The sequence below is a fragment of the Motacilla alba genome, chromosome 1 (genome assembly GCF_015832195.1).
Source record: "Motacilla alba alba isolate MOTALB_02 chromosome 1, Motacilla_alba_V1.0_pri, whole genome shotgun sequence".
Classification (NCBI taxonomy): Eukaryota; Metazoa; Chordata; class Aves; order Passeriformes; family Motacillidae; genus Motacilla; species Motacilla alba.
In genome coordinates, this window is record NC_052016.1 from 73,436,599 (window position 1) to 73,462,798 (window position 26,200).

The 26,200-nt window shown below is 35.1% G+C and overlaps 1 protein-coding gene across 9 annotated transcripts in view; it reads right to left on the bottom strand.

Moving 5' to 3' along the window:
- Positions 1–524: 524 nt before the first annotated feature.
- DACH1 (dachshund family transcription factor 1) overlaps positions 525–26,200 on the bottom strand; it is a 353,685-nt gene continuing 328,009 nt past the window's right edge. For 8 of the 9 annotated variants that reach the window (XM_038146617.1, XM_038146708.1, XM_038146585.1 and 5 more), the window contains one exon: positions 525–3,282. In XM_038146617.1, the coding sequence (XP_038002545.1) occupies positions 3,245–3,282 (38 nt within the window). In that variant the 3' untranslated portion in view covers positions 525–3,244. The remainder of the gene's footprint in view (positions 3,283–26,200) is intronic. The other variant, XM_038146404.1, reaches the window with a different exon arrangement.

Sequence of the window (26,200 nt, forward strand, 5' to 3'; positions counted from 1 at the left end):
GTTAAAAAATGTGTTTCTAAACACATTTTATCAAGTGAAGGAGATTTGAGACAAAACCAACAGGATTACCCCTGCATTTTTGTAGTTAGAGGAATAATATTGTTTTGTTCCATCAATGTGTCCACTTTACATTGTTCAGCACAAAGCTTTGTGGAATAAGAATCATGGGAATATCACAATATAGAGGAAAAAGGTACAAATAACAGCTTCATAAACTGAGAAATGTACATAAATAAATCATGTAGATGGGGGCAGTTTGCTTAGCTGGCAAGAAAAAAAATGGAAAATATGCTTGTTAAACAATAACCACAGAGTGTGCTTTTATGATGTTTTTCACCACAGTAATTCATATTAGAGATAGAAGCAGTTGCATGTTAAATAAAATCATTCAGCATTGTTCGCCTCACATTACAAAGAGCTGACTTATGTTGTTTTTAGATGCCTCCCATTAGAAAGTAAATATTCCTCTGATGTTATACATTTCAGAAAATTTAATAAAGATGAACTGTAAATAAAGTCGCAGGGAGATTTCAGACAGTTTTATTAGCAGATTGTTGAAAAGAAAAGAAAATTAAATACAATAACAGTAAACGTGGTTCTCACATTGAAACCAGGCTCAAATAACTAGGCTACCATAGAAAAATTTCCAATTCTTGCATTATGATGTAAAAACAGATTTTTGTACAGATTTTGTACAACAAAATTCGTAATAACCTTTTTTCATTTTTAGAAAACTTTAAATATATAGATAAAAATAGACAATTTTCATAGGTCCTACATGAAGATGAGTATGTTCTGTTCCAAGGGCTTGCATAGAGCGCAAATATGGTTATAATATAGAACAACTAGACATTAATATCTTTAAGATTACAAAAGCATATAAACAATAACATGAGGACAACTTTTCTTCATAATCTATGCAAAAAAAAAAAAAAATCCAAATCAAAACCCAAAACCAAAATACCAACCCAAAACCTGTAAAACTAAAGAGGGGCAAAAAACTTCAACTTATGGTAACATCTCATGGTCTGTAATATTTACACTGTTTTTAGCAAGATTCTTTCTAAACATCCAGCTCATAAATTGGTTCCCCTTTAATCCTTAACACTTCTGTTTATGTACCAAGCCAAACACTGAGGCATTCCCAAAGGTCTTGAAAGAATATACTGTAAAACTACTAAACCTACTTACAGGTGACTCTATGCAAGGAGCAGAGCAATGGTAAATGCTAGTACATATTTCAGTTGTAGGCTTTAATTCTCTTTCAGATATGAATGATTCAAAAGCTTGCCACAAGTCCATCTAACTTTACAGCTGTTAACCCTTTAAAGACTGCATATGAAAAAACTGGAGTACAGAATCCCATGTATGTTTAAGCAACTATGACAATCATGAAGGAATCATGGTTAGAAAGTAACATCACTACAAAGTATTAGACAACAATATTTAATGAAAAATATTGCTCAATATTTCTTTAAAAAATTACTGTGATGTGAACTTGTATATACATCTTTCTATTGTTAAAAAAGGATTGTGGTGGAGTAAATATGAACTGCACAAAATAAATGTGGACCAGTATTGCGAGGAAGACCTACAAACTATAGAAGCTCAGTGCTAGAGTTTACAAAACATTAGATTTTTTTTGACAAAATAATATTAATATCCAATCAGAACTACTTTTAAAGAAATATTTGCTTTAAGTTAGGCATCTTAGACATTTAAGGTTTTGATATGTTTCCATGTAATAAATAATATTTTATATGCATAAAACATTAGATGAAGAAAGCATAATCACAAAACTTACAGTAATAGCACTGATTCACAAAATCAGTCTTTAAAGGGGTAACCCAAAAGTATGCAAAGCAAAGAACATAATTTTTAGTAATGTAATAAGCAGTGTTTTGCAGCTTACTTCCAGTTATCAGCACAAAGGTGAAAACACATATTGTAGCTTTCATAAAGACAGTGAAAGTAACACATAACCATCCATCCCTAAGACAAGGTGGGAGGGACAATAGACTTCAACTGTATCACTCAGTTCTACGTGGAATTGGACTGATACATCAAGTGTTTGTAAGGTTTTCTTTTTTAGCAACATTGACGTAATATGACATTAACATATAAAAATATTTCTGGCATTTTGACTTGCTGCTCAGCCACAGTCCATTCTTAGAAGTGCACTAGTCAGGGCACTAACCAGGGCTCAATATACAAATAAAAGTGGCTGATACAGAATTCTGACTTGTTACCAGATGCTTAAGATCTCATTCAGTAATACTGTGACTCCAGGACAAATATTTACATGCCTGCATGCGTTAAAACTAGAAAGGTGTCTTTCTGACCAACAGGGTGACAAAACAATATTATCTAAAAGTTTCATTTCCTAAACTCTAGATTTCTACTGCATACATAATACCTTCCTTGTGTGATTTGTGTTATATACTGTACATGTGACCAACATTTTGATAAGAAGCAAAGTCTTTTATTTCATAAACCCCTGCCAGTTTACAATGAGAAATTATTATTATTTTTATTTTTTTATTTTATTTTAGGAAAAGAGACTTTGTGAATGGTAAAACAGTTTGTTTACATTCAGCATTTCTTTTCACTTACACAAAATTCCATTTCACTTAATGTAGTCTAACATATATGTGTTGGTCTCTTGGAAAGCATGTGGAAAAAATGTCTTTAGAAGAAAAACCCACGATCATTGTTTGAAAACTGAATGTATCAATTTTTTCTTCTTTTACCTTTTTTAAATTTTTTTTTTAATAAGAATCCTCTTATGCCCTCTACAAGTTCATTTCTGAGCTGTCTTGCTGGTTTCGGTATGGTATAACAGTCTGTAAGTGTACTTGGACACCGCTGGAAGGATCATTGGATGTGCTCAAATATAGAATCATCAGAGGAGGAGAAAGTCTGCATTCCTTGAAAAAGGGAATACTCAGCCTTGTTCTGACCGCCTGTAATTTTGGATACAATAGTCCGGCGCAGAGATGCAGATTTTTGCTGTGAGAACAGTGCTACTGTACATTTACAAACATTCTCTAGATCTCCAGGTTGAGCCACAGGAGATAACCAAAGGAGGACACTCTTGCAGAATTCTTTACATTTTTGAAGAACATTGATAAATGAAGTTGAGGAAGTTGGTTTGAAAACGTTTTGTTTCCACAGAACTCCTTATGAGCCAATGTCTTACTGCAACGTTCTTTACCGTAGCACACGTATTTTCAGCAGGAAAAATTCAATACATGACAGTAGTTTTCAAATAAAGTCTTCCATCTAAAATATGAAACAGAAACATTTGCTTTATACATTTATATCTTCAATGAATCAAAAAGAGGAAAAACCCCATAAGATTTAAAACCTCAGCGGAAGTAGTCATGCAACAAATCTGTAAAATGTCCCCCATGGTACTTTTTGTCCAAAATAAAAGAAAATCATAAAACCTGAGTGTCACCTTGTCAATTTCATCTGTCAGTGGTCAAGTAAACTCTGTTGAAAATTATATGCACTTTGCAAGTTGTGAAAAATGTAACAATTTCTGAAGCTTTAATGTATGCTGGCCTCGTATCAGTGCTAGGGCACTAGGAATGTAGGTGGAGCCTCTGTGCATGTGTTTTTACTGATATGCAAACATAACTGAATAGTGCTGAACAGCAATTATTTCCTTCATGGTTGCAGAGCAAAAAAATCTTCTTGCATGCAATCGTTAGTACTCCCATCACTAAAGGCATAGCTCACACTTTCTGATTTAGCTGTGTTGTTAAATATACCATGTAATGTAACCATTGTGCACATTTGTAGCTATTTATATAGAACCCAGTATAGGATATTTTAACGGTACCAGTGAAGTATAGCCTCCTTCCCCCCATAAATGAGATTAACTGAACAATTACTATGTTAAAGATGTAAGCACGTTTCTCACAACATTTTTTCCACCCAAGTGAGGAGCATATATTTAAGTGAGATATGTGAGGGAACATGAGAAACACTAAGCTAACCTACCCAGTAACTGTTGATCTAGAAAAATTTAAAGAGAACATACTGGCACAATTTAATTTCACCTAATTTTTAAGTACAAAGCATTTTTTTTCTTCACTTGGGACATGAACACCTTCTATACACCTATTTTGATAGCAACATAATGATTATTTTTTAAAAAACAGAAAACACACAGAAAAGTTTTCTGGCTTTCTGACCTGTAGGGCAGAAAGTGTTTGCTCCATGTGAATAAAGCATATTATGAAGCAATTAATCCTCCTAAGTGCATGATTACTCAACATGACTTATATTTTAGAATATAAGCATTTGCAACTACAAGCTGTATCTCAGCTCTTAAAGTTTGCATGAACTTCCTATTTAAATCCAAGTAAATTCAGCAAATATTTCTAAGATGTCCCAAGGTTTTGTTTCTGTTTTGATTTTCTTATTCTAACATTTTATTCCAAATCAGTCTATAGAATTTTTATTAGATATACAGTAACAATTAGATATACAGTGAAGCAATTGCATGAGATAAACCTGTACAAATGAATGCTGAAATTTTTGAAATGTTTGGTTATCTTTGAAAGATGTGGCATCACCTCCATAACTTACTGTAATTGTTGAGAGAAAGAAAAGTTAACCTGAAAGCAGACAAAAGTACACACTACATCTGTAAAACCTTCTGCACACCCCTTTCCAGTTCTATCAGAACTGCTGGGGAAAGTGGGAAGCTGTAGAATCACTCTGCTGCAATGATTATCTAATTTCCCTCTGTTTTTCCTTTTCCACCACTAGTTTTCTTTTGTGAGCTTGTGGAGTATATGCTATTTTGCTACTTTCTCCCCATCTTTACATTTTTCTTACATTTTTCTACCCCCTTACCCCCTTTCCCTACTTTTTATGTTCTTAGCTTTTTTCTTTTTTGTTTTGTTTTTTTTTTTTTTTTTTAGAGTACATGATAACTTTCCCACTACATAAAAGTGCTTCCTCTCAGAACCATTTCCATTCTCTTTGCTCTTTATGGTCTTTTTTTTTGCACTGAAGAGAAATAAAAAGGAATTGAGTAAGGTCTTAACTTAAAGACTTCTATATTATTATTTGATGCATGAAAACCAACCAAAATGCTTATGGGAATTCAGAAGAGAAAGAAGGAGCCCATGAAATGGAGCTCAGTAAAACTGAAGGCCTGGAAAACCATCTCCAAAGAAAACCTGCATTAAGTACAAGTTAGCTACTGCTGCTGCTGCCTACATTTCCATATAGTTCTCCCAAACATACTGAATAAACACAATAAACATTTAGAGCACTAAAGCTGTCTAGATACCTCTGTAGGAGTATTACTCTGCATATATACCAGCACTTTGGCTATCCAGAATGTACACTTGCTAATGAGTGCTATGTATAATTCCCACACCTTAACATTCTGATAACCTGCAGTCGGTAACTTATTTTATTTTATTATACCAGGTCTCCATTTACCTTTTAAAATAAAATATGTATTAAAACTAATTCTCAATTAAAAATACAGCTGCAGGAAGCAGAATCCTTGTAGCAGACAACAAAAGATGAACAGCAGTACAGCTTCAAGAGTCAGCTCTATTTTACACTGCTTAAGGATCCAACCAGGCAATGAAATCAATAGGAGGTTTTTCACTTTTAAAAGACTACACTATCAGATCCTGTATTCTGTATCCACAGAAAATGAATAAGAATAGAAAAGGGCAGTTCTACAAAGCCTCTTCCTTACAAAGTAAGAGGATACTTGTTTATATATATAAGGTGTCTTCAACATCTTCATTAACAGCTTGGCCACAGAACTCGAGGGAATACTAAGTAAGTTTGTCAACGACTGAATTGGGAGGAGTCGTTGACTCTCTCGAGGGCAGAAAGACCTCGACAACTGAGAGAGGTGAGCAATCAAACTATATGAAGTTCAACAAGGGTAAGTGCTGGATTCGGCACCTGGGATGGAGAAATCCTGGTCGTATGCATAGACTAGAGAACGATAGGCCAGAGAGCAGTTCCATGGAAAGTTCCATGGAAAGGGACCTGGGAGTCCTGGTCAGTGGCAAGTTGAACATGAGTCAGCAGTGCCCTGGCAGCCAGGAGGGCCAACCCTGGGGTGCATCAGGCACGGCATTGCCAGCCAGGCAAGGGAGGGGATCGTCCCTCTTTTCTCTGGACTGGGGCAGCCTCACCTTGAGTGCTGGGGCAGTTTGGGGTACCACAATGTAAAAAGACATTTAACTATTAGAGAGCGTCCAAAGGAGGGCAATGAAGATGGTGAAAGGTCTGGAGGGTAAGCTGTATGAGGAGCAGCTGAGGTCATTTGGTCTGTTCAGCCTGCAGGAGACTGAAGGGAGACCTCGTTGCAGTCTTCAATTTCTTCACATGGGAAAGTGGAGGGGTAAAGCTGATCTTTTCCCTCTCATGACCAGTGACAGGACTGAGTAAACAGCATAAAGCCAAGTCAGGGGAGGCTTAGGTTGGATATCAGAAAAAGGTTCTTCACCCAGAGAGTGGCTGGGAACTGTAACAGGCTCCCCAGGGAAGTGGCCCTAGCACTGTGGCTGAGAAGTTCATGCAGCCACTCACAAAGAGCAAGCAACAGGTGAATAGCAGTGCACTTCAGAAATTCAAAGACTTCAAACTGTGATATGAAAAACTCAGAGATCTGCAGAGGAACAGTGACCTTGCGTAACAAAGTGGTGACCAAATACAACCCCTCTATTTGTCTGCTGTCTCTTTTCATTGATGACTCCTACTACCTTGCTCCTATCCATTTCTCTCCCTGTTCTTAATGTTCTGTGGTTCTTTCCAAATGACAGGAACTTCTCAGTGCTGTTGTCAAAGCTACCAGAATCACTTTGCCTCTAGGTGTAGCCAGAGCTCCTATCTGAATACCAGTGGAGGATTACCACTGATAGGCCTTTAATGATTTCAAGGTTAAAATCATAGACAAAACATACAAAATCATGAAACTGATCAGCAAATCGAGCCAGCTCATCCTTTATAAGCCAATGTGAAAATGCCACTACTTCTAAATCCTAAATCCTGAGCATGCCTGTGCCTTTTGCCTCCCAATCAGCTTTAATTTATCAGCTACACAGGCCTGTTGCATTACTTTCTTCTGTTAACAAATGCAGAATTTTTCTATCAGCATACAAACAATTTTATGTAAAACAAATATGAACTATTTTAGCCACACAAACATATACATACAAACATATACTACACAAACACACACACACACACACACAAAGGATGCTTACAACACTGAGGTATATTTTTATACTGAAAATTGATGATCTGTGGTGAAGTTTCCCAAATTTACATATTGTTATATACAAAATAAGTACATAAAACTTACTTTTACTCTTAGGAAGTCAAGCAAAAACACATACTGGGAAAATACTGCTAAATTTCTAAATAGAACTGTGTGTGATTAGCAGATTGTCATCTGTTTTAATTGCTCTTTTGCAAATGGCAGTGTTCAGCAAGATCACACAATCTCATGCTAGTAACTCAAACTGAAAATGCCACTACTCCTAAACATCATTTGTTTTTGTCTGTGGATTGATATGACAGAAATTCTATCCAGAGTGAGGGAGTATTTTTTTAGATCAACTCTTTTTAATTAAGATTCATTTTGAGGCTTTTGAATGAACATGCCCAAATAGTTAAAAGGTCACAAATGTTATAAAAAACAAACAAATGGAACTGACATAAAAGTTTGCAATGCTGAAACAAATCATATGTCTCGAAATGCATTCCCACAGAGATGTCATCTGGGTAATGATTCACTTTAGTGTTCTGTGGGCAGCTTGCAGTAAGTATCTCTATGGGCCCAGTATTTTCAGAGGTAAAAACACAAACCCACTCACATATTATTACTATTAATATGCAACCTAGTAAACTGATAAAAATGTACAATGAAATGCTAGGTTTTGTCTTCAGCTGCAAACTAAATAAGTCGTCCATTACATGGTAATGTGCATATTTCTGCCACTGAGTGCAAGTCCCACTGGGGTTGTTTGCCATCCAAAAAATCATATTCTCAGAGTTGCTTTAAAAAGAAATGTAGTAACAATGATCATCATAACTATAATACTGCAGTGTTTAATTTATGGAAATATGCAAATCAATGTCCAAGGTGTGCTGTCACATCTGAGTTCAGTCACTTGCTCTCTTACAAAAACCTACTGAGGTAAATTCTCCTCAGGAAAAGGATAGTGTTTTCCATAGTTAGGAGCTGAAAACAACCAACCAAGTGACCGAACAAACAGAAAGATACAGCAGCTTGACACAGAGCTGATAAGAAAGAAACCCCCGGAGTCGAGGTTAAGGAGAAAAGGACAAAATACTTTGTGAGAAGGAAAATCGCAGAATCATAGAATAGTTTGGGTTGGAAGGGACCTTAAAGATCACCAAGGACCACTCTCCTGTCATGGGTAGGGATTCCTTTCACTAGACCAGGTTGCTCAGAAAACGAATGACAAGATATGAAATCTTAATGTGAGCTTTGGAAAGTTGGGATGTCAAGGTCTGAATAATTTTTTATCCTGTTCTTTCAATTGTAATTTGTGAGCTGTAGAATAGTAAATCCCAGCCCATGATCCAAGAACCCTTACATCAAAGTAGCCACAGTTTCAGTTGCTAGAAATCCTAACTTCAGTTAAAATATTTTTGTCAAGTATCACTGGCGCAGGCCAGTGATAGAAGCCAATTTTCACTCAAAATGAGTCTTGAGGGTATTTGAATAGTGTATCTATTAATCTCTTTGTACTTTCAAAGAACAAAGGTTGATGTCTCTTGTTGTAAAGACAGGAACTTTATTCCCAAATATGGCTCTGAAATTTTCTGTGATTTTAGTTTGTGGTTTTTTTTTTTTCCTGTTTTTCTATTCTCTCTTTCAAACTTCTGTTTCTTTTCCTTTTCATTTTAGGTAACAGAGATTGCATGTACTAATGGTTTCTCAGTCTCTTTTCTTGTCCTTAGGAAGATAATAGCAGTGCTAGCTGAATCCTCTAAGGACGATATTAGCACAAATAACAAAAAAACCCAAAAACAGCAACCAAAAAAAACTATATATGCATATATATTTAATGGAAATAGAAGGTTCTTCACTCACAAAAATCCATTTGAACCCCATCTTTATGGCTGGTGACTGAGCTGATCGAAGCTTAGGGTCCTCTTCTAAAATCACATGTTGCAATACAAAATCCCAGGACTAGCCCATGTGCTCCTAAAAGCAGCAGATGCTTCATACTGGAATTGAGTGTACTGTTGCCAGACCCTCCAACCATTAAAAACTGCTAACTTCAGCTTAAAAGAAATAAAATATTTGTGACCTTAAATGAGGCTACTCATATCCAAATCAAAGCAAAGCTGCTCATTTGTGCTAAGTAACATAATAAATTGCATTTCCTGTCAGGAAGTAGCTTTATTGAAAATGGTAGCTATTTTCTCAGAAGTTATTTCCACGCACCTGTAATCTTAATGAGGTTTGTCCCTTTCAAAGAACAGTTGTACGTGCATGCCCGAATGCACACAACCTCTTCAGCCCAGAGCTGATAAAAGCATCTGCATGCCATAGCTCAAGCACATTAAAATTATATAACTGGTTGGTTTATTTGTTTTAATAAGATGGGGCAAATGTGAATCACAGTGTACTTCTAACCATTCATTCAAGCTGATGTTTTAATCATTTGGAGCAAGAGAAACAAAACAAAAAAAAAGGGATGGCAAACAAATGGTAATGATTCATGTGGTATTTGATAAGACAGCAGTGGGAAGTCAAAATAAAAGCAAGCATATTGTGCCAGATGGAAGGGATCTTAGTCAAGTTGTAACCCTTCTTTAAAAAAACTTAAGGAAACAACTATTGTATACTCTTCATATATTTAATTCCAAACTGAGACACAAGAGGATTTATTTTCCACCAAAGATGGAAGATTAAATAGGAGTCTAACTTTTTAATAATGGGAAAATAGTTTATGAAAAATTTCAGTCTTTTTCAGTTTGCAGAGTGTGAGACAAAAAGCCCATCATTTGTAAAATTCAGTCATGGAATCAACTGAACATAATTTTTCATAGTATTCCTAATAAAGTGCAAAACAGTACAGTGTCAGGGGAAATAATTCCTCCTAGTATCTAGAGTTTATTAGAACGTTGAGGTTTTACAACTCAGTACTGAAAAGGAGGGATGGAGGGATATATACTGAGCTGACATTGTTACTGGCAGCACAAGTAGATAATGTATTGGGGAACATGGATGGATTCACTGCCATCTTCCATAGCAGAGTACAGGAGATGCAGGAAAGCTGGCTCAACCATTGAGGCTTTGAAATTCAAGCAATTTGTTCTTTAAAAAAAAGTGCCCATCCAGTTTTTATGCAAAGATGGGTGATTTCACACTGCATGTTCATTAAACGCATGCAAATATGAAGTATGTAAACATATTTGGCCAAACACTATCCCAGTTTGCCCTTTGTGTAACACCAATAAATTAGTTTCAAATTTGCATATTGTTATTAATCATACACCTTTCATTTCTCTACTTAACATTCATGTACAAATATATTTGTGTTAATACTCAGTACAAATATTCAGGAAACTGAGATGTCCATGTGTTTCTTTTTAAAACAGCAATTTATATGTAGGAGACTTTGATTCTAATTTAAGACATAAAACTAAACCATGGATGTGTAAAAAAGAGCATCTAAACACCTTTCTTCACAGTTACTTTCAAATATTGAACCTATCTTCTCTCAGTGATTTTACCACGTGTTTTAATCATTAATATATATTTCCATTACTCCCATGTTACTGTGGGAGTAAGCAAAAGGTCAGCAATCTGGTCTTTAGTAAACTAACAAAGCAGGGGAGTACCTGAATATGTCACCTTCTCTTATTTAAAGATCATATACTATGCATAAAACTGGCCATTTTGAGGACTGAAAAAAAATGAACTAGCAAGGTAAGAAATTGTTTGAAAGAAACAGATTCTTAAAAAAAAAAAAAATCACAATGTCTTCTCTTGTCACTTAACAAACTTAGCAACCCTTGTTCTATTTGTATAAACAGAAGAAGCCATATCTAAAAAAAGGCAACAGAACTGATTACTTACAAGTACTGAACCTGAGTCACTAAGGCATTGTACTGTGTCACTTCATGTAAGTAAAAAAAAAACCTCAAAAAAACTAGTAATGATAAACAACAACAACAGACACAAAACAGAACAAAACCCTCTCAACTGAAGAATCATGTGGAAAAGTTATTAATGGATGAAGTCACAGCTAAATACAATCAGCTTGTGAGCTTCCACAGCTCATTGTGTTCAGTGCTGTTTGTATCACAGTGTGGATAATTTTGGTGCTGAACAATCTGTCCTGCATAAAACAGTTTTAAGTTCTACAAAAAGGTGTGCTTTATTTGTTACTGTATTTCCAGAAACATAAATGACTTTTTTTCAGTATCAGCAAGCAACCTTGGATCTGATAGCATAAAATTGAAAAAGAATTGAATATTGAAACACAGTTTCTGCCTGGCACTTTCTGCTTTTGTTTGGTTTTGGGGGGTTTTTTGTGAAGTCCAGATGGAAACAGAATTTATTATTCATTCCTTTAGTCTGATCAGTCTTCTTTCACTTCTCTCCATTTTGCCTCCTTTTTTAGTGCCTTGCTCAAATGATCACGTTTTAACAGTAAATATCATCACCAAAGTAATCTTACATACAAGATATCAATCATACAGTTAAGCTTCAAACAGACTTAAAAAGGAATTGCTTTCCTTTTCTGGAGAGAAAAAGTGGCCATAAAATGAAATTGGAACAAAATACAGGAGATTAGTGTTTGTTGGAGCTTTCAGCAGTTTTGAACTACAGAAAGTGTCTATGCAAAAGTACATGTAAGTGGGTATTTCTTTAAAACTACCTTACATCTACAACCAAAACAGAAATGCACACAAATTTTTTCCATCACTCAACTAGAAGCTGATACAGTAGGCAGGATACAGGTGTGTACAACTATAGATCCTATAATAAAATATGAATAATAAAGACCTTTTATACAATTCTGAAAAAGTAACATGGGTCATGATAATTTTGCTAGGAGTAGTTGTGGCCATAGTTAGTACTCTCCATCAACAGACTGTGATGTTAATTTCTTTCAGCAGATACAAATAATTTATGAAGACGAGCTCTTCTATGGTATTACCTTTTCCAGAGCTTTACCTCCATTACTTTTCAGAACACAAGAGAAGACTCAGATCTAATACCTACTCCTATGCAGAGCAACTCTTCTGGTTTACAGAATCACAAACCTACCTCACCCTTCTCTCCTAGCCACATCTTTTCTAGAAAGTAATTTGAATTTCATGTTGCCCAAGTAACTAAAAGGCAGACTAGTGTTTTGTTGTTTTCAGATTAAACACCACAATTAATACAATATGTAACTGAGATGCCATTTGAACTGCTGCAAAGTCAACTGGAAAACAGAGGCCACTTAAAGAAAGCTATATTAGTCTGCATACATAATTCTGGAATATGTGGAATCCTTTCTTAATATCAGTATCACATTAGCACCCCACTTTAACACACAACCACCCCTGCTCTCATCTGTGTGCTAAAACAGAGTAACTGCCCAACGCTAAACATGAAGAGATAGTCATATGCAGAACAGGAAGGAATGAGGATGTAAAATAGATAGATTGCACAGCAGCAAGCTTACGGAAAATCTATTAAGGTTGCAGGGTATGTCAAAACATATGTAACATAACCTTGCTGCTTTTAGGTATTTCGTATGAAAGCAAGTTTATAGCACCAAACAGTGCCATTCAGCTCCAGAACAAGAGTCAAGAAAACAGAAGCCAAACCAGAAGTCATGCCCTAGGAAATCAGCTATGAACTGAAGTCACACATAATCCTTCCAGCACACAGAAATAGACATAGGTCTTAATGAAGTTCCCAGGGCTTAACATGAGCGGCATAACTAAAAAACTGAAAATAAAATCAGCTCATGGTGATTCTGAGGAAAATTTCAAGTTGAAACCCCACGTAAATGGGGTCCAACCCAGTAGTTAGCTATGAAGTAATACTTAAGCAAAAGGATTTTGTTCTTTGCCAGAATGAAAACTACCAGCATTTTATATTATGAGGAGACTCTGCTTCTGTGGCAAGTCCTAATGCTAGCCTAGGTAGGTTGCTTTTCAATTCAGAGATCAAACTAGTTCCCCTAACTAATTGTAAACTTCAATCTTGAATACATCTTCATAGATGCATTTAAGTACTGCAGTGACAAGCCAATCTTCCCCATTCCCTCTCAGTGGTAACATAATTTCAGATAGGTACTTCAAAATGATTATTCTACCCTCCCAGGAAAAACTCAATTAGCCTTAGGGCCAGGTGGTTTGAATTTGGCACCACTCTGTGTCTTTGCCAGTAAAGACTCCTCAGAAAAAACAGCATGTCATGACAGACTGTGTCCTGGATGCACCCCACTACAGAAATCCCAGACCATATGGAAGCAGCATGCTTTCCCAGAGAGAACTTAACACCATGGTTCATCATCAAAAAGTAAGCAAGAGAAAAGAGAATGGCTAAATTAAACCACAGAGCAGTCTTAACCAATGACTTTGAGATCAAGTGACTGCCTTGCAGCCAGAAGCAATGAGCTGTGCAAAATATCTGAAGTGTAAAATTTTCTTGCTTCAAAGTGTGATTTTCTCAAGACAGGAAATGAAATATGTTACTTCCTGGTTGCTTTCACTCTTCCCCACCCATCTACCTCCCTCTCTCGATCTCCCCCAGCTTTCCACTTACAGTGTTCAATAGCAACACACTAATGGCATTGTCCCAGCCACTCGCAGGACATTCCCTGGAACAGTGTTTAAGATGCTGGTTACCCATGCTCAAGGTGAAATTAGACTGGAATAATTTCAGAACAGGCTACTAGTATAAGACAAGGAATACAGTCCACAGTATGCACATAAAATTAATTGATTTGCTTATCAGAGAAGAGCAACTGATCATTCCTGGTATATACATAAAATAATAATCCGAGGGACAAACCATCTCTTTTGCAGGAACTCAGCTCTGAGTGGTCTTCCAGGATGATGGATGGATTTAAATGATTTTTATGAATATATTTATGATATGAGAGCCTGAAAATGCAGATTTTAAAGTCCACCTAGTACTATTTGTAATGCTATGCTACTTTAGTAGAAAAAGAGGCAAAAACTGAGTATACCCTAAATATATTTACTGAATATCTGGCCTGGTAAAATACATTTACTATAAAGTTAATTTAAGTTGGAAAAACAAAGAAATCAATGGTTTTGCAAGAATATGAAAAAAAACCTAGAGGGAAACATTATAAAATGAGGATTTTTCTGCTCGCTGAATGTTTAAGATCAAGCTCTGGAACTATTGTCCATTTGGAACTGGAATAAAACTGATATTCATATGTTTTAATAGTGTTTGAGCCTTTCAATATTTTAGCATTGGGAACCAGATTGCATCAGATGGCATAGTTACTGCAGCGAAAGTGACTGTGATTGTTATAACAAATTTGATAGCAAGGTTGAAAATGGAACTGATCCTCCAGTCAGTGTAGTACTTTTATGATGCTTCCAGTATTTCCAGTGAAGCCAAGGAGTCTGATCCAGCCACAGTATTTTATGCCCAGTTCAGCAACGTGCAAATATACTGTTCTCTCTCCAATGGCTAAGAGTGTATATCTTTGAGTCTGAGTATAAAGCTAAAAATGAAAGCAAATTATTGCTGCTTTTTATTTTATGTTTGTATTCAATATAGCTTGATTACTTGAAAGGAGTTGCAGCCAGCATATTGCAGTATGAAACAATATCATGAAAAATACATGTCTTTTAATGCAATGGTTGCACCAACAGTTTGTCACAGGCAAAATCTGCAGAATCAACACATAGACCAAATAAACAAGTCAAAACTTAAATTATCTAATACAGCATTGTATATTTTCGACAATCCATATTCTAATTTCATGCACATAAAGCAGCACTGTAAATTTTTTGGTCCTGCCTTCATAACATTTTGTTTCCAAGGCCAGCTGTAGCACATTGTGATCCATCCTTTCTAACATCCATGACAAAACACACTATTATGCTATTGCTGCTTTTCCTAAGCTATTAGAGGCTGCATCACTTTTAAAAAATAAGGCTGACAAGAATATAATAGAAAAAATGTTTTTACCATTACTGGTATACACTTTGTGTTTCTCAACTAGGAAAAGCAAAATGACATCACATTATCATTATATATGCTGCTGTCTCCTAGGATGTCCTTCAGGTGTTATGGAACCCTACAATGAGCAAAAGCAAAATATTTCTTTTTAAAGAAATAGCAGTCTATTCTATAGAATATATTTTCCTCTTTACAAGCCAGCTGGCAGTTCACTGGAAGAATACTTATTATAGATATATGCTGACAGCAAATTTTAGCTTAAATAGAACGTGATGCTGGCTAAGTAGTCCTTCCAAATGTGTTAATTTTAGTTTCACTTCCTTTAAACTTCCTTTTCTTAGCTGACTTTTCTTTTTTTTTTAATTTCATAGGTACTTGAGATACTAATAGAGATGCATCAAATTCCACATCAAATCCATGAGAAAGCCAAATTCTTCAATTACACAAAGGTGAAATTGTTTTGTTTTATTCTTAATCGTAGCAATATAAAAAATAAGCACTGTGAGAAAACACTGTTTTTAGAATTACAGTAGATTTAACATAGCAATTGCTTCCTTTTCTGGTTTGCAATATGAAATTCATATGAATATTACAGACATATTAAAAAATTGTGTATCTTAAAATAAATTATTATAAATATTTCCTATTTCTCAAGGACACAAAAATGCCTCTTTTTTAATATCACTGCCAAAGATGGAAAGGACACAGCCTAAAATCTTTGGCCACTTTTAAATTAAATCATCAGACCCTCAGCTAGTTAAAGTTTATATAGCTTTCTTGATGGCAAGATTATCTTTTTTTTCCTTTTTCTTCAACTGATGAAATAGAGCAATTAAGTTGGAGTGATATTTTAGGAAGCTGATTGCCTTAACACTGCACGAAGGGCTGCCTGCCTGATAAAATCTCACAGTACAGTTTTATTTACATTTTAAGTCTAACTGCTTTTTTGCCTCTTGAATATTTTAAGTGAATGTTGAACTTTCATTCTCCTTAACAGGATTTCTGACCCCTCAGTTATCTTAAGATTATAAAGGAGAGACAGTCCTGTACTACACCAAAATGCTGTCACTCAGCAATATACTATTTCTGATCTAATGCAGAATAATTAAAGTAAGTCAGTCTATTAAATTTTTTCTCATATGATGATTCAGGTAAGGTACATTTACACAAAATTTCAGCTATCAAGTCTTAGTTTGCTAAATCCCATAAAATATTTCTCCAGCTATTTCCCTCTACAAAATTTGAAACTAACTATAATTAGCTGATAATAGTTGTAAATTGCTGTATTCCCTCTCTTTACCATTTTTTAATGCTTAGGACTCTGATCCATCACCAAAGAAAATATAAAAGCAGAAGTTAATAACATAACTGAACTTCTACTGTGCCTTTCATCCAGGATCCAGAATACTTTACAAATATTAATTAAGTTTCACAACACCCTTGTGTGACACCAAAGCATCGGTGCTGCCATCAAGATATCAGTAGATATTATTTCTTTCTTCATGCATAAAAACTTGGTTTCAGCATAAGGCATTGGTTAAAAATGCCCTGAAGCATGCCAAATGAGGTATTCCTTTGCCATTCAAGAGCAAAACATCTGATGTAAAGCATATAAGCCACTCCAACAAATGGTACCATTTTAATTCTGAAATTGATATTATCCACTCAGTTCTTTGCTGAAAAATGTAAAATGGCCAAAACAGTGACTCCTTAGCATATACTTCTTGTTACTGTGTCAAATGCTACATCAATTAGACAATCTTGGAGTATAATTACAACCTTTGATATGAAATGGATTTATTGTATGGGAAAAAAAAAACTCCATACACTACAAACAACAACAACCACCGAAGAAATTCCTTTCTCACCTCCAGAAACTGAATTCAGCTTTTCTGGAATATGACTGAGCTTACTAAATTTGTTTGTAGCAGTCTATACTGGGGTACTCTAATTATTATTTATAACCGGATGAACTCTACCATAGATATTTCTCAATCTACATAGACACAGAAATCTCTATATCCAGTGAGGGTCAAGGGTGACAAGCACAGATGTAGATGCCTACATTGAAGACTTCTATGCTACATCAAGTTAATTCCAGCCCATGTCTTGTTTGCAACCATAACTACATTTAAGAGGCAAAACATTACCTAGTTGTCCACTAATAATCAGTAATGATATAGTAACAAAGTTACAGTAATATAATGAATCTGTATGAGTAATATGATATTACTTTCCCTTCTAGAGTTCTGAGATACTTCGATTTGCCTCCTTTTCTTGGTACCTCATCTATCTCTTTTTCTATCTCTCAATATATGATTGCCTTTGTTCTTATTTCAGAGTTTTCAGAATGCTTTTCTGATTCCTGTTTCATGCCTTGTGCCTTGTGTGGTAGCATCCAAATGAAACAAATGCTGCAAAGTTTCAGTACTAATGCAGAATTCAAATTCTCTTTTCTACATTTCAGGGTCATGCTTTATGCAACTTTCAAAACTGTTCAGAATTATATGAAACAGAAAAGGAACTGTCAAGCTTGGACATTTTTCCAGAACTGATGCAAAATTACCCATTTCTAACAACAGTAGTTACAAGAAGTGACTGAAATGCAGCTGCTCTAGTGGGATTACTGTCACAACTGATGCTGGAATTCTGAGGCAAGCAAAAAGGAAAATACACAACACATGAAATTCATCACATTAACTTCAGACACCTGCACTGTACATAGCTGCATTGAGCTGGTTTAGCAGACTCCTTTTACAATCAATGAAGAAACTTGGAAGTTGTGATTTATTTTCTTCAAAGGGAGAGATGTGTCTATTACTCTTCATTGACTTTAACAGGAGTCCAGCCAAATAGCTCAGATAAAGACATCTACCCCACAAATGTGTGAAGTGGAACATATCCCTCCCACTGATACTGTTTGGGTATTTTATAGATAATTACATTGCCTCAGCAGCTATTCCACACCTTCAGAACACAGAGCAATATCTATACTGCCATTATGGTATCAGCAAAGTTTCACTATATCTTATCAGTTGAAAAAAATTATAGGATAATTTAGTAAAGAATATATGACTCTGTATACCATCTTGAAAGCTTAAACATCCTGTTTATTAAATTCTAAAGTACTCTTAAAGAGCACCTACTTTTCAGTCTCTACAGGCCTGGCTTTCTCAGGTATTGCATGTCTAAAATGAATGCAAACACATTAACATGTTTATAAACTTGTTCAAGGATTTAAGCAAATGCAGGCATATTGAAAATGAGTAAAAATCCCATTGTGCTGTTTCACTGTGCAAATATAATTTCTTGTAAATTATAAACCCCCAATCATTTCCTTATTTCAAGTATATTTTCATTATTCCAATAATGTTGTACTCATCCTTGAAGTGAATGAAAATCCTTTTCACCTGTCTTACTATGCACAGTTTTAACATTCTCTATAGACACTATTTTAACTATACTTTGTCTTTTTTGTCCACAAACTCTATTTCCAGCAATACTAAGCAGCTGATAGATTACTTTGGGATTTTAGGTGGTCCTCATGTTAAGTAATAGCCTTCACTTTTTTCCCAAAACACCCAATCATTGTCCTTTTATACCTGTTTTTTTTACAGAAATAGCTCTTAATTTCATCTAATATCCTTGCAGTTCTATATTTTTTGTTCTAGATTTTGCCCAAAACTTCAATACTGATGATTTTTTTTTCCCACTGCATATTCTCATTCTGCATGTCAGGCTATTTTGGATACTGTCTCAAAGTTGCTGATCACCGCAGCTAGGACCGTCCTTTGTAACTTATATTCATCAGGCTTACACCAAGTTCATCATTAAATACCAGGTAGTAACTCACAAACTGTTTTCTTTTTTCCTCAGCTGTTAATCTTGCAGAGTATAAACTAACTCCACATCATGTACAAACTCCTGCAGTATTTTAAACTCCAGCCTATGATGCTAAGTCTCTTTTTCTGTGCATTATATCTGTTCTATAGAATCTCTGAAGTATCACAGGTTGACAATAATAAAAAAATACCAAAATTTTTACTTTGTCATCCCTGTTTGTAAAATATAAAAAACCAAAAATTATCATCGATTTGGAATAAAATTGAAGTAATTTTAAAACCCTTGAAAACTTTTGGTGGAGGGAATAGGGTTTCTCCAAATTTAAATGTTGCTGTAGTCAAAATAACACAGAATGTGAAATAATGTGTTTGTTTTTCAGATACTGTAGGTCTGAAGAGAATTTTTTTTGTATACTTCAATTATAAAAACATTTAAAACATACAAACTTGTGCAATTTTTATTTTAATGAAGATGAGAAGTTCATTAACGAAGATAAATATTTCATTAGATGTTAAATAAAACAAAGAGATTTTTTGGCTTCTCTCAGCACAAAATTCCTTTGAAAGATTAATTAATACATGCAAATTATGCAAATTAGACCCATGCAAATATTTTATGAAGACAATTAAGGGAACCATTAATTACTGCTTTTTTTGCTTCAGTGAGATTCATTCATTTAATTTTAATTTCACTTTAACTGTTTTGATGTATAATCTTGCAGCTAAGAACTTTATCTTTCCTAGTGGGTCACTTAAACTTATAAATTTCATCAAGTGAGCAGCAACAGAAATCTGCAAAGATATTCTCTGGGCTATGTTTAGTATCAAGAGAAATTTTTGACACAATGCACTCCTAGAAGCTGCAGAACTGGAAGGGAATGTGAGCTCATTCTTGGACAAGGTTCAACTGCTGGAAAAGCAATTAATTTGCTTTGGCTGTGCTAATATAGGGGAATTAGAAAGTGTGACACAAGACAAATAGAAATAATTAGTTCTCCAAAATGATGTTCTCATTAATATGGTTTGAACAGTAGAAATAAAAAACATTATTGTGGCATGTCTGCATTCTGTCCCTAGCCACAGGAGGTAGGAAAATGCAACATACAGCATTTTTTTCACCTTTGTAGTTTGTGGTGATGGTATTTATTTTAATTTTTTATTGTAGGTTTAAAGAAAGGCAAATTGTGGACCTGATCCTGTTATCTAAAACCTACTGTACTTGCATAAAGCATGAGGAATCCTTACACTTCTTCCTGTGAAAAGATGAAGCTATAAACATAACTGACTAGGCTTTTCACAACAATACACTCAAGTTCCTAAACTGAAACTTTTATTTCAATATCTTTCATTTAAATAATATTTTATTACATGCAACATCCAAGGTATAATGTGTTTTTTTCTGCAGCTTAAGCTCCTTTAGTACAAAGATTGCTCTAGCAAAGGAGTTATGATATCCTCTCCAAATCCGATAACATAATTTTCTTTTTCCATAACATGAATAGACACACACTCATTTTACAAGGTACATAGAGGGGGATTTTCTCTTGCTCTCCTTAACACTTACCCCAACACAAAGCTGGTTTTCCGCAAGCAGTGAAAATCACTAGCTGGCACTCTTTACAAAAACAGGCTGCTAGAAGGCTGTTAAGAACATCTGCTCACTTACACTCTATATTTCTTAGCTTGTTGCAGGGTTAAAGGTAATGGAAGACTATGTGGCCCCTTTAAAATATTAACTTCTCCCTCCCCTGCAGGTTTGCCGAGTTCCAACTGAAGGCACCTCTGGAAGTTTTGCTGTCTACACACCTTTTATCTAGAATCAGATTTTAAAGTGCAATGCCTTGATATAATTTATTTCTCATTTCAGTTAGGTGGAAAATCTAAAGCATCTGACAGAAATAGAGATTTTTCTCTTTAAATACAAGGAGAGAAAATGTGGCCATGTATTAACATTTTCTGAAAGCTGATTACCACAATTAATAAAATCCTTAAGTGTAACTATCACAGAGGTTTAGCAAAGTTCCCCAACAAAATTTCTAGAACTCACACTTTAATAATTCATTATAAAAATCATAATGTCTTTAGAGACATTACTGATAAAAAGTTAAAATCTATGAAACCTTCCTATAGCTACCTATTGCTTAACAACATGGATATAGTACGTCCATGTTCCTAATTTGCTAAAAATGTGTCAAATACATGGATCAATGAACACGATTCTTGCAAAATTCTTGGAAGTGCCTTTTTCCTTGACCATTAATTCTGCTGCTAGTCAGCTATTTATTGAAACTTTTATTAAATGTGTCTGTGTTAATGATTTCTACACAAACAAATATTAGAACTAACACCTCATATCATATCTGGTAGATTCTAGACTAGTATTTCCTAAAATGCTTTTGGCATTCAAATACTGTTCACCCTTTGTTGGGATCTTCTTATTCTCCCTCCACATTGCTAACTTCTTTCCCAGTTTTACATTTTTTGCTTCTTCCTCAACTTTCTGTTTTAATTTCTGAGGGCTATGATCTTCCTCACATTGTCTCTCTCTCCATACTTTGTATCTGAGTAGTCTAATCCATAAACTGAAATTCAGTCACCATATCCATGTTGACAATTGACACAGCCCTTTGTACTCCAGGTCTGTTCCCTTCTGTCTGACATAAAACCTCAGTCTGCTTTTCTGATCCTCTGTGTGCATGTGTCGTTGCTCTGACAATCTTAGTTTGAGAAAACAGAGCTGTTAATCATTCACCCCTTCAGATTCCTCCTCATCTTCCCCACTACTACTACTCTTAGTCACTATGAACTACTCTTTTAATCTTGTCTGTCAGTAAAGTTCAAAATCAAGGTATCCTGTTTGTTTGTAACTTCTGACTCTTCATAACAACACAGTATCTAAATTAATTCTCAAAAAAAGCCTCTGCCCCTCATTCTCCTATCGCTCTTTCTAGGTGTAAATTCACATGATGTTTCTCCTCATATCTCACCTACTAAAGTTTCTGTCTCGGTTGTATAAACAAATTTGTATGGCAAAAATATTTTCCTAGTCTGCTTCTTTGAATTGTCACTCTCTTCTAATTCCTTCACTGGCTCTTCCCTTCTAACAAGTAGAAACACAGTACTTGAAAGGTTTTGCCTTTTCCTTCACCTTGTGCATTACTCCTTATCAAAATGCTTCAAATTGGAGTGATACTTCCAAATAAGCATCCTCACAGTGCTGTCCACAGTTAAGAAGACCCTCATACAACGCTTACAAGATGAACTCACTACAGCCCTTCAGGTCTGAAGCCTGGATTTGCAGATGAGTCTGACAGAAAGACCTGAGATCAGGAATGCTGCCTGAATCCTTAATGTGATGAGAATACAAGTTCACGGACATATATAACTTCCCATATAAATCAAAAGCACTTACCAGCACAGTCACTAACATCTCATAGTCATCATCTCCCCTCAGTATTTGCATAAAATTTTAAGGAAAGTGACATCATTTGGTTACATTCCTTCAATAACTTTAGTTTACCTGGCCATGAATGGGACAGTAATTTCAATACTATTGTAGGGGACATAGATAGGGATGATCACAACAAAAGATTTAATGAATACTCTTGCCCCACTGCTGACAAGAGATCAGTTTACCTCTTAAAAGAAATGCATTAAAATACTTTTTCACATAAAACACCACTGCTGCCATAACACACTTGTGGACAGATTTGCATTTGATGCTCAGATTTAATTAAATGTCACATTTTCTTTGTATTTTTGACTGAAACATTAAAAGAATGGTGTGGTAATGCACACAGGCTTTCAGGTCCTGAAACACAAAAAGCTCATACTGGTTTACTTTTACATCTGTGAGTAGAAGTATAGCAAGTATTGAGCTTTTGTGTACACAAGAAAGCTGAAGAAAAAAAAACTTCAGTGCAACTTTGGGTTAGGAAACTGATAGAACCTACACTAGTTAAATAATCCATTCTCCACTACTTCAAACCTTTGAAATGTCTTTATGCAAGGTGTTTTGACCAAATTAGTTATATTTACGCAGAAGTACCAGAATCTAGAATTTATGTCAGCTCTTTTTTACAAAAGATGAATACACAGGGTCAACTTGGCATATGACTAATGCTCACACAAAATCAAGTAAAATTCAAATAATGGTAAGCAGCATATGTTATTGTATTTTCAAAGCTTTGTCTAACAAAGAAAAGACTTGAAAACACTTAGACCAGGTGCACTTTGTCAATACCCTGATATTCACAGAGGTTAGCATCAGTCTGAGTAAGTGCAGAGCAGGCACAGATGATGTGCTGCTCTATGTATTCTGCTAGCATGGGGTTTTGGGACATAAATCCTGTCACTGATATTCAAGTTGGTAAATTCCATCTAGTTTTCCATATGTCTGTACAATGAGAAATCATGACAGAATATATAAAAGGGAGGACAAAACATGAAGGGCAGAATAAAATCTTGAGCTCTTGCAAGATTTAGGCTCAGTCTCTCTGTTATACCACAGATTTCTGATATATCCATGATCAAGCTCCTTAGCCCCTCTATATATAAAGATAATTGCTTTGTTCTGCATCACAGGAGTATTTCCTGATGTGAAGACTAAATCCATTAAAGACTGCAAAGTTGTTCTGATATTACAATGAAGAAATTTCTAGTAGATTTCCAGTTACTCCTGGCATAGCTCAAAACAATTTATCTGAGACAGCCACAAGGCTGCAAATTGGAATCAATAGCACAAATAAAAAGTAAGTATCTATTTACTAAAACTTAAATTCATGCAGAAACATTATAATAGTTTGTTTCCTCTGAAAATAAATAACCGAAATTTAACAAATTTTAGACTAGCTAATTTTTTTAGATTAAAAAAATAGTGTTTTCCCATGAATAATCTGTCCTTAAACAGTTTCTCTGAACTATTTCTCAGAACTATTATGTACAAACACGCTTTCCTGCAGCTTGATGCCTGATTTTGTTTTGTTTCAATATACTTATTTACACTAGCAGTTGAAAATAATTACACACTCTTAATAAACACATTCTCTTGAATGTCTGCTAAAGACCAACTTTGCTTCTTTACCTGTTTTTAAAATAGGATTACTCTTGCAAGCTTCATGGCCAAAATGAATTGCTTGTTTCAAATCAAAAAGAAAAAGGAGGTAGCTATGAAAAGATTTTAATATTGAATGTACAGATAGAAGTCAAAGATGTTCCAAAGAACAGAGAAAGTATGAGAATATGCTAATACACATTAGCAAAGTTCAGGGCTGCCATATCCAGGATCATTTATCTATTTGGCCAAAGAGCTGATTTTGAGTCACACATGGTAAATATTATCAGATCCTTTTGAAAGTCAGTCAGTTTGGGATTCTTTAAAAATAATTTTTAAAAAACCCACAACTTTTTCTCCCTATTTGACTTTTTCCTATCTCAGTCAAATGCTATGTTAAATACAAGCAAGTCCACAAATAACAGGGGAGCAAGATCTAGAGAAATTATCTCATGAATATTTGTGTGTAAAAATTATAAGAGTGGCATAAGCCTTCCCTTTAGAATTGACACAGTGATAAATATATCTTCATTCAATATATACAATAAACTATGAATTTCCATCTAATACAACCCAGGTGTAGAATGTCATATGTTCAAAGGCATTCAAAATGAGCAAAAGGGGTTTGGTTCAGTATCTGCTATGATTTGAGTCAGACTCCACATCCTGTAAGGCTGCTTCCAGCTGCTTCAGAAAGGCCTGGATCTTCTGGAAGCATGATGCAGGTCTCACAGATGCACTGCAGCACTTCAAGTAGCACAAGTCATCTACTCATGGATAAGCAAATAACTTTTAAAATAATGTGAGAATTAATGTTAAGATGAGAATAACTTAACTTCTCTCTGAAAATCTCATTTCAGAGTTACAGACATGCAGGGATAAGATAGAAAATCTACCTGCCTTGTTATATTAGCTCACATGGCTTGCTTAGAAATTTCTTCTTCTTTGATGCAGATGGTGGCTGACAGTCAAAAAAGGCCACTGAATAGGATGGTGACCATTCATATTTAATAGTTTAAGTCTCATTGAACTTGAAATTCAAGATTTGAAACCTAATCTGGATTGGATGCTTCTTTTTACCTACTCAAGCTGTAGCACCTTTCAGGAAGGACATATGGATTCCCCTGTCTAATGGATTTCCTCCTACGTGTGCTAAATGGATAAAGTAACTTCCTGGCTACTAGTCTACATTGCTAGTTCTCCAAAGTACAGTACTTTTAGAAGAACTGAAAAATACTACTGTTATTTTGGTGTAAGAGTTGTCTCCCTCATTCTTCACAGAAGAAACATGGGAAGTGCATCTATTAGAAAAATCCCAATTCATTAAGTATTTTGACATCTGTTGATGGTGTGGTCTTAAGGATTTAATAGAAGAATGCAAAACTAATACTGAAAGATAAAATTCCCTTATATGGGTATAATACACAAACATCAGGAAATTTTAAATCTTTACAGAGCTTAAAAAACTAATGCCAAGAAACAATCCTCTTTATGACATATCTTAACATGACATGATGTGATGTTACTTTTCAGCACTTGTCTATGATGTAGTAAACGTGGTGGAGGGAAAAAAAAAACATAAGAAAGAGAAAAAGAGACAGCTGTCTACACACTGCATAGGCAAATATGAATAAACAGCTTACAGCTAGAAAGTCTAACTCCTCAACCAGCCTCAGAACATTCAGCATTACAGTTCAGCTGTGAATGAACTAGAAATCCACTTTATTTATACCTGTTTCATGGTAGGCTATAGAAATACTGTTTGACTGTAACAATGTTGTTTTAATCAATTTTTCATCCTGGTTTATAAAAAAAATCAAGCCTTTCAGTTCATTCTCTATAAGGGAAAGTGTTATTTATTTTTTAGCTGATGAGACTATGCCAGAAATATATATTCTACCTGCCTGATCAGCATTCAGTCACCTTCTGAGGGAGAAGATTAAGGGAACAGAGTACTTCTGGGAAACAAAAGTACCTAGGATGGTGCCTTGCAGTGCCCATCCTTCCCAGGCAGCAAGACAACTGTGGTGACCCCAGAAGTCTATTAGGTAAGAATTCATCCATCCTATCCTTCCCTCTTTGAATAAGATGAACATATTG